This window comes from Suricata suricatta, chromosome 14, assembly GCF_006229205.1.
Source record: "Suricata suricatta isolate VVHF042 chromosome 14, meerkat_22Aug2017_6uvM2_HiC, whole genome shotgun sequence".
Classification (NCBI taxonomy): Eukaryota; Metazoa; Chordata; class Mammalia; order Carnivora; family Herpestidae; genus Suricata; species Suricata suricatta.
In genome coordinates this window covers 73,832,939-73,841,784 of record NC_043713.1, presented here as the reverse complement: position 1 = coordinate 73,841,784, position 8,846 = coordinate 73,832,939, and the positions used below count along the sequence as shown (strand labels likewise).

Genomic DNA, 8,846 nt, shown 5'->3' with positions numbered 1-8,846 from the left:
TTTCTGATAAGCTGACTTCTGAGCACATCCTTGAGTGAAATAAGGAAGCAATTCATGGGGTCATCAAGGAGAAAACTCTTCCAGGCAGAGAAATGAGCATGTGCAAAAGTCCTGAGGAAGAAGCATGTATGGCGTGTTCAAGGGAAGGCAAGAAGGCGTATGTAACTGGAGTGAAATGGGCAAAGGGGAAAATAGAAAGGATGATGGGAGAGTGGTGGCCAGGGTCAGGGTGTGTAGGACCTGGTATCCTACTCTAAGGATTGTGGTATTTACTCTGAGATGGGAGCCATGGGAGGATTTTGAGCCAAGGAGGAAGATGAGCTGTTTTAAAGGATCCTCTGACTGCCATGTAGAGAATAGATGAGGACTAGGTAGCAGAGAGCCAGCTAGGAGGCTGTTGCAGTTGTCCAGGTGAAAGATGAAAACATCTTCCATCAAATTAGTAGCAGTGGGCAGTAGGAATTGGTGAGACTCTGGATATGCCTGAAAGAGCTGGTAAGATTTGTTGATGGGGGCGCCTGGGTGGCTCAGTCGGTTAAGGCTCCAACTTCGGCTCAGGTCAGATCTCACGTTCGTGGGTTCGAGCCCCGCGTCAGGCTCTGTGCTGACAGCTGGCTCAGAGCCTGGAGCCTGCTTCCAGTTCTGTGTCCTTCTCTCTCTGCCTCTCCCCCTCTCATGCTCTGTCTCTCTCTGTATCAAAAATAAATAAAACATTAAAAAAAAAGATTTGTTGATGAATTGGATATAAAGTGTGTGTGTGTGTGTGTGTGTGTGTGTGTGAGTGAGAGAGACTGAGAGAGAGAGAGAGAGAGAGAGAGAGAGAGAGAGAGAGAGAAGAGGAGTTAAAGATAAGGGGTGACTGGGTGGCTCAGTCAGTTGAGCGTCTGACTCTGGCTCAGGTCACGATCTTGCGGTTTGTGAGTTTGAGCCCTGCATCTGGCTCTCTGTTGTCAGCACAGAGTCTGCTTTGGATCCTCTGTCCCCCTCTCTCTCTGCCCCTCCCCAACTCATGCTCTCTCTCTCCAAAAATAAACATTTAAAAAAAGATGACTCCAAAGTGTTCACTTAAGTGAGGGAGGGAAGACAACTTGTGTAAAGTGCTTATCAACAATGGATATGGGCACAAAATAAATGTTCAATAAATGTTAGCTATTCTTTGTATTGATGATTTTTGTTTCCTGGGCTGTCTAAACTCAGTCATCTGAGGCTTTAGAAATGTTGAGCTTACCAGGCAATAAGATCAGAAGCATCAGACCTAAGTGTGTGCTGTGAGCAAAGCCTATGATAGAATCTTTACTTAGCAGTACCACACTGCAAAGTGTATGAAAACCCTATGAGAAAATGAATACGTGTTGAATTTTTAATATATTTCAGATATTTTTCATGTAATCCTTTCTCCACCACTAGAATGTAAGTTACATGAGAGATCTTACACCTGGTTTGTACTACTGCTCATGCCTGGCACGTAGTAGGTTCCCTTAGTTAATGTTTATTAAATGAAATCTCATTGTTATGGATGGAAGTTGAGTAACTTCCCAAGGTGGAGCTGGGTTCTGATAAATATTTATTGGATAAATGGATGAATAAATGGGTATTACCTTCCCATTTCAGAGAAGAGGAAACAGCTGGTGGCAGATCAAAGATTTCCTGACCCTTGAGTGTGGACCCTTCTCATGGCCACACTATGGGGCCTCATATACCCTCTGGCTGTGTTTGAGAATGCCTAGGGATTTGATGATCCTGATGTTATCATATGGTGTACCATAGTTTATAAAAACCCTGGCTACTCAGAGAAAGATCTAATGGTAGATCAGGTTGTGATGCTCTAGTAACACGATCCTAAATTTTTGTCTTCATGAAACTGCACAGGCTTACCGCATTCATTTTATCTTATTTGCCCAAGGTCACATGGCTGTAAAGGATGAAAACAAAATGTGAATTCAGTCATCCCACACCAGAGTCCCTGTTTGTTCCCCTATTCAGGGGATTTTAACCTGTGACACAAGGCCTGTTAGGGGGGTCTCCAGGTGCACTTTATAGTACCTTCGTCCCCCAACATTGTGTGCTTACGACCAGGTGCATTTTTTGGCAGAAAGGGTTCATAATTTTCATTATATTCTCCAAAGGGCCTATGATCCAAAGGTTTACTTTCACTTTATCTTAATATCTTTTTGGGGTTTTTTTTTTCTTCCCTTAAAAAACCCCGTTTATTCTCTCACAGTTCTGGAGGCCAGAAGTCCAAAATCAACGTGTTAGCAGGGCCACGATCCCTCTGAACTGCCTCTACAGAGAAAAATCCATTCCATGTGTCTTCTAGCTTCTGGTGGTTGCTGGCTTTCTCTTGTGGCCACATCACTCCAGTCTCTGCCTCAGTCTTTACATTGCCTTCTCCCCTATTATTGTTATTTTAACTTTTATTTTTAAAACTGCTTTTAGATGAGTAGAAGAAAAGGGAAGGAAGAAGTGGGGGAAGGGGGTTCTAGAGACAAAACTGATGCCGATTTTTTGTTTCCAGAGTTTCAAGGGAGAGATGGTTAACATGACTAAAGAAGCCCACAATTAAAGATGTTGAGGCAGGATTAGAATCCAATCTTCTGGCACCAATTCCAGGGTTCCTTCTGTTTCCCGTTACTACTCATTCATTCAGCAAATTTGTATTGAGCACTTGCTCCGTTCCAGGTATGATGCCAGGCTCTGGGAATACTGCGGTGGCAAACTCTGGCACCATGGAGTTCATATTCTAGTAGGCAAGACAGACAAATAATGATGACGATGACTATTATGTCCAGTGAGATGGAAAAAAACGACGTCACAGAACGGGGAAGGACCGGAATGGCATTTGAGATGGGGTGTTCTGAGCTCAGAACCTCCAGTTACTGTCTACGGACTCCCAACGAAGACAGGGCTCCCGGATGCCAGAGCGCGCTCCATAAACGTCTCTGGCTTAGCCTCATTCAGCCTCACCAGGGTGGGGACAGTAGGGAGAGAGGGGCGTGCACACGGAAGGTGCAGAGCGCATGTTCTCTCAAGATCCGTGGCTCTAAGGTTTTTGATAGAACGCAGGCTCCTCCAGTGAAGGCGAGAAGGCTCCGCCCAGTAGGTGCTAGCCATTGAGGTTGTGGTCCCGCCCCCCGCCCGTTTTCTACTTCCGCTTCCGGCGCTGAGGCTGTCCAGGATGAAAATGGCGGTGGCGGCTGTGTCCCGGGTTTCGGGGCTCCTAGGTCGGTCCGGGGCACAGCTCGGGCGGTCCATGTCGACTGGCGCCCACGGCGAGGAGGGCTCAGGTACTGGAGTTGCCGTCGGCGTGGGGGGGCCTCACGTCGGGGGAGTGAGGCGGGGCAGGACTGTGACCTTGGCTTGGGGCCTTGGGGGAGGGCGGTGAGAACCGGGGCGGGCGCCACACCTGGCCTGAGTGGTCGTGCCCGCTTCTGCAGCTCGCATGTGGAAGGCCCTCACCTACTTCGTAGCTCTTCCTGGGGTGGGAGTGAGCATGCTGAACGTCTTCCTGAAGTCGCGTCACGGAGAGCACGAGAGACCCGAGTTTGTCGCCTACCCCCATCTCCGCATCAGGTCCAAGGTACGCCCTTGTAGGCTCTTCGACTGTCCGTTCTCCTTTTATTACAGATGTCTAGTGCAGGTTCTTCATTCTCGAAAATCCTGTGTGCCTGGCATGTACAACAGTTTCTCATTTAATGCTCACAAATAAAATTTTATTTTCTCCGGTTTTATGTAAGGGTAACCGAGACTTGGGGATCACATCTGTTTTTCTTCTTCAAGGTCATACGATAAGTGCCCTTAAGTTTTCCTTTTTTTCCCCCCTGATTCATCCCACCTCTGTCTTCTGTACTGTTCTGAAACTGTCGTTTATATGAGACTTGGAGGTTTGGGAATCTCCCTTAGGGAGACAAAGTCAGAAGGTGATTCACCTTTCTAGGACCTGGGTATCTGACAGGGTACCAGCTACATAATTAAGAGACTAACAACTTCTAATCTTATTTCTGCTGGTTGTCTTCTCAACTGTTTTGTCCTTTGCTGTCGATGTAGATGCAATCATTTGTTTTCCATTGCTTGTTTTAAGCATTCTTAACTAGAGGAGGCCCTTCTGGCACCTTAATATCTGTTACATCACTTAGCCCACATAGGGCTGGCTTTATAGAAACTTAAGCTAGATTCTTAGATTCAGAAAGAATTTTTGAGTCTGATCCCCACTCTCACCCTTCTATGGTAGAAGCCATATAGCAGGATTTCCAACCTCAGTACTGTTTGCATTTGGGGCTGGATAGTTCCTGTTGGGGCAAGGGACTATACTATGAGTCTTAGGATGATTAACAGCATCCTTGACCTCTACCCACTAGAGGTCCTCCCCCAGATGTCTCCAGATATTGCCCAATATCCCTGGAGGGGCAAAATCATCCAGGGTTGGAAACCACTGCCCTAGAGCAATGCTTTTCAAAGGGAATATGCAAAATAATTGAGGAGGGTAGGTTGCAGTTTCCAATCCAGAGATTGGTTTTTCTGGAATGAAGCCCAGAAGTCTGCATTTACATAAGCATCTCCTCTCCTGTACCCATCACTTCCGTTCTGATTTGTAAACCCAGCACTGATAGACTAATTGCCAGGTATTGTCTGTCACACACCCTGTATCTTAACCAGTTCATGGCAGTTCTCTCTCTGAACTCTTTTCTGGAATTACCTAATTGACATCTTCACTCCACAGCCCTTTCCCTGGGGAGATGGTAATCATACTCTATTCCATAACCCTCATGTGAATCCACTTCCGACCGGCTATGAAGATGAATAAGGAGAACCTGACCACTACCCAGTGGGGACCACAGCACTTGTTTGGACCATGACTCTGCACACGGACCAGAAAAGTATATGGGACCTTAAGCTCACCTTCTTTACTTGTATCAAATGATGACCAGTATACTGATCTTCCATCCCTTTGCTTATGGCAGGAGATGGCTTAAATAAATAACAAATTGGTCCATGAGCTGAGAATTGCGTTCTTTGGTGGTGTTTTTCCCTCCGAAATCAACATTTATGTTATTTCTGTTTCTGCTGTGAAGGTTTATGGCCGCCATTTATAGGCCTCTAGAAAGTGTTTATAATAGATTTGTCCTTGGTTTCTTTTTCTTTCTTTTTCTTTTTTTAATGTTTGTTTATTTTAGAGACAGAGACAGAGTGCAAGTACGGGGAGGGGCAGAGAGAGAGGGAAACACAGAATCTGAATCAGCCTCCAGGCCCTGACCTGTCAGCATCGAGCCCTACCCGGGGCTCAAACCCGTTAACCACGTGATCATGACTTGCACCGAAGTCAGATGCTTAACTGACTGAGCCACCCAGGCCCCGTGTCCTTGGTTTCTTATCCTGGGGTGGGTAAAGCGAAGATGAATGGAGCTAATTTAAGTATCAAGATTGGGTCCCAACAGACTTTGGGTGGCAAAGATATTGAGTGGCCAGTAAAATACCTGCAATTTACATCTGAAAGCAGTATCTTCGATTCTCCAGAGGAACTACTTCCTGTGCCCTAGCTTTCTCTTGTCCCATTCCACCAGCATTTGCTGAAGAATACTCATAATTTTCTCCAAAGTTATCAAGTTCACATTTTACTTGGGGTCACCTCTCACACCCTCAAGGCTGGAATTGTCAAACTTTTGGAGAAATGAAGGCAGTATGACACATTTCTGTATGTACCATTGGCTTTATTTGTTTTTGGAATTAAAACCTTCCTGTAGCATTAAGAATTAAGGAGAAACAATAGTAACAAAGTCACCCTTAAAGAGCAATTAATTCTTCAAAATTTAAAATCTTTGAAGTAGCTGTGATAGTTGGAGTCACTTTATAGAGAGGATGAAGTCAAAAAAACAATGAAGAACAGTCAGAAAAAAAACTATTCCCGCAGTAGCAGTTACAATGAAGGAACATAGTTGGCTTGGAGCTTTTACTTAGTTTTATTCTTAAGGCTCAACCAGACAGTTTTGTAGTAAGATTCATGAGGCTACCAGGTTTTGGTATTGCATAGTACACATAGTAAACTAGTACTGCAGAGATGAGGCATTTGGAAACCCGAGGCATGAAAGCCATTTACTGGAAGGAAAAAAGGATCCCTGCTACATTTACCAGTTCGTGATCTAGCCACAGCCTGTGCTTGTGCTTCCAAGTCACTATGGAAGTGTACTTGTGGCCAGGCTGAGCTCACAACAGACGTACTGTACTTCGGCTTGCTGCCGGGCATCCCTCAACTGGCTTCCAATGATCTCTTATAATCCTTGTATAATGGACTATAACCAGTCAAATTATAAATGTAGAATGTCTTGACATGATTTAAGGACTGGTCTTGTTAAATATGAAGTCGTCATTGGTAAACTGGATAGGAAAACAGAATTTTTGCCTTCTATAAACTGTTTCATACTATATTGGGTGTATATATATATATATATATATATATATATATATATATATATATGAACCAAATTACTCAACAGGTGCAATTTTGGTGATTACCTGACATCCCAAAGTGTGTAGTCCTCACCTGGCATTTTTTGTGCTGTTATATAAGCATGTTAAGTTTACTTGGGTAGCTTACTGTGGGAGTAAACTTTAGATAATCAGTGAGATTTCTAATTATTATAGCATACTATTTAGCTTAAATTTTCACTTTTCACCTTTAAATGATAAAACTCTCCATTAGTGTATATATGGGATATGTGGGGTTACAGTGTATTAACTGTTCCATAAAGTGCACTGAGTTCTCCAGGGGGCAAATAATCTAACTAGGTGTTACAATTTATTCCATCTTCCTGATTACAGACATTACAGGGCAGGGTGGGTAGACGAGGCAAATGAAGCAAACTCTTTTCCCTTTTAACCTGGTGCAGCATTTTTGGCAGTTTTATGATAATACAAGTTGGCTTAACTGACTTGGGTTGAAAGCTGGCAACAGCAAATCTTTGCAATTTAGGATGTTTCTCCATAGTTACTCCAAGAATCTTAATTCCTAAACTACACTATGAGCTCTGAAATGGTTTTTACTGCATCACTCTTTAAGCTTTCATATCTTAATCTGAAATATGACACCTCTTCTTAAGGCAGGGAACTCTGTTAAAGCTGTTTTCCTCTTGGCTAACCCAGTCCACCAGCAATCTTAACAGTTATTATATAAAAATAAAGCCGTGCTCCCAAGCATTGATTAAAACTTGTGCTAGGATCCCTTTTCAGAGCATTAGCTCCCTGAGAGCAAAGAGACCCTAACCAATTGCTTCCATGAATAACCCCAGTGCAATGTACCTAATGTCCTTCAGAAGAACCCTGATCATCCTGACAAGTCTGTCCGTGTTCACATACAAAGGATACTTAAAGCTGATCCCAGACCAAGTACTGCAACCATAATCCCAAGAAATCATTCAGTTTTAGCACACAGAGTTCCTGTAAGATGCCGGAGTAGTGAGAAATGATCTCAAAGCTGAGCGTGATGGTTCATCCTCTTTTACAAGTGAGAGGAAATTAGGAGGAAAGAAAACTCCCTCCTAAACTCATCAAATTGATGGCTATTTTCACAGCCTTAACTGATGAAATCCAGAGTCCTCTTTCCTGATTCGAGGAGTCCATTTTCAAGGTGACTGTCAAGGTCAAGAAGAGCTTTCAGGCTTTTCTCTGCCATGGCCCATGAATTCCAGTCCTTCAATAGGAATCTCCTTTTCCTTTATTGCTTTCTGATGGGAGGGAAAACACATGATACAGGTCTATATGAAGCTTGAGGACCAAACTTTGTAAATATGATGGTACAGAAGTAAATCCGATTGGACCCCCCCAAAAAAAATTTTTTAAATACCCCACCCAACTATGATTCAAGACCTGTAATTTTTAAAACCTGAGTACCGTTATGAAGAAGTTAAATGTACGTCCAGAGAGAGATTGGAAAGGTGTTGTAAGGAAACGACAAAATTCAAATGTGGCATTTAAACGGTATCTCCTTCACTCTATTGTGACAGGCACAAATTCAAATCTGTGTTCCAGGACTTAACTGGCTATGTACTTAAGCAAGCCTCACTTTCCCATCTGTAAATAGGACAAAGATAGCGACTTGGAATTACCCTGTGGATGTTTTAAACTTACTGGGAATACTGTGCCCAGTGCCATGCTTACAATCTAATTCATTGAGCTGGAATGAACTGGTGGGCAGTTCAGAAATCAAACAGGCCAGTGAACTAATGAATTAGAACAATAAAATGAGACCCTCCATGTCTAACAGGCCAGAGACACAACACCGCTTCCCCCTCCAGCGTAAGTGGAATACCGCACTACCGCAAAAATCAAGGAAACGATTCTAGTGAGCTTGGCATTAATCACTTCCTACTTAGGGCCTAAGTGTTCATGAATAAAGTAAGAACTAAGCCCGCTGTGCGAGTTGAGGATGAGCACTAAATGAACCGAAGAATGCTGCTGTGCTCCGTAAGATGTCAAGCGCTGCCAAAATACTTAACTTCGTCATTCAGAGAGATACCAGGCGCCTGGAAGTGACGGTGGGAGGAGAGCTCCTGCCACTGCCCTCACTGAGGCTTTTATTCACCCTCCCCATTCCCACCCCCGCAAGACACTCCGCGTGTGGCCCGGGACACCGCAGAGGACGAGAAGGCCACCTGAGGGCTCACCTGAACACACTGCTGGTAGCGCTTGAAGAGGTCGGTGCACGGGTCCCCGGAGCCGTCCCCCTTGAGGAACTTCTCGGCAAACCAGCGATTAAAACACTGGTCATACTCGCGCTTCATGTCAGTGCAGGCCTCCCCTACGCTGTTCATGGCGGCGGCGACAGTGGCGGCGCGCTCTGATGTCGTCACTCTTAA

The 8,846-nt window shown here is 44.4% G+C and overlaps 2 protein-coding genes across 2 annotated transcripts; one reads left to right on the top strand and one right to left on the bottom strand.

Annotated features, from left to right (window-relative positions):
- The first annotated feature begins 3,137 nt into the window (after nt 1–3,137).
- LOC115277757 (cytochrome c oxidase subunit 6A1, mitochondrial) lies at nt 3,138–4,998 on the top strand. The gene is made up of 3 exons (XM_029922101.1): nt 3,138–3,284; nt 3,435–3,577; nt 4,718–4,998. Exons 1-3 carry the CDS (start codon nt 3,176–3,178, stop codon nt 4,799–4,801), a joined length of 336 nt encoding a protein of 111 aa, XP_029777961.1. The 5' UTR covers nt 3,138–3,175; the 3' UTR covers nt 4,802–4,998.
- Nucleotides 4,999–5,684: 686 nt separating this feature from the next.
- Nucleotides 5,685–8,822, bottom strand: TRIAP1 (TP53 regulated inhibitor of apoptosis 1). The gene is made up of 2 exons (XM_029922038.1): nt 8,655–8,822; nt 5,685–7,715 (listed from the first exon to the last, which is right to left on the bottom strand). Exons 1-2 carry the CDS (start codon nt 8,799–8,801, stop codon nt 7,632–7,634), a joined length of 231 nt encoding a protein of 76 aa, XP_029777898.1. The 5' UTR covers nt 8,802–8,822; the 3' UTR covers nt 5,685–7,631.
- Nucleotides 8,823–8,846: the final 24 nt, after the last annotated feature.

Excerpts from the sequence above, each read along its gene's own strand:
- TRIAP1 (XM_029922038.1), bottom strand. The coding sequence starts at position 8,801 with ATGAACAGCGTAGGGGAGGCCTGCACTGACATGAAGCGCGAGTATGAC. Across the intron at positions 7,716-8,654 it reads GCTACCAGCAGTGTGTTCAG|AAAGCAATAAAGGAAAAGGA; the intron begins GTGAGCCCTCAG and ends CCCTCCCATCAG.
- LOC115277757 (XM_029922101.1), top strand. The coding sequence starts at position 3,176 with ATGAAAATGGCGGTGGCGGCTGTGTCCCGGGTTTCGGGGCTCCTAGGT. Across the intron at positions 3,285-3,434 it reads CCACGGCGAGGAGGGCTCAG|CTCGCATGTGGAAGGCCCTC; the intron begins GTACTGGAGTTG and ends CCGCTTCTGCAG. Across the intron at positions 3,578-4,717 it reads ATCTCCGCATCAGGTCCAAG|CCCTTTCCCTGGGGAGATGG; the intron begins GTACGCCCTTGT and ends TTCACTCCACAG.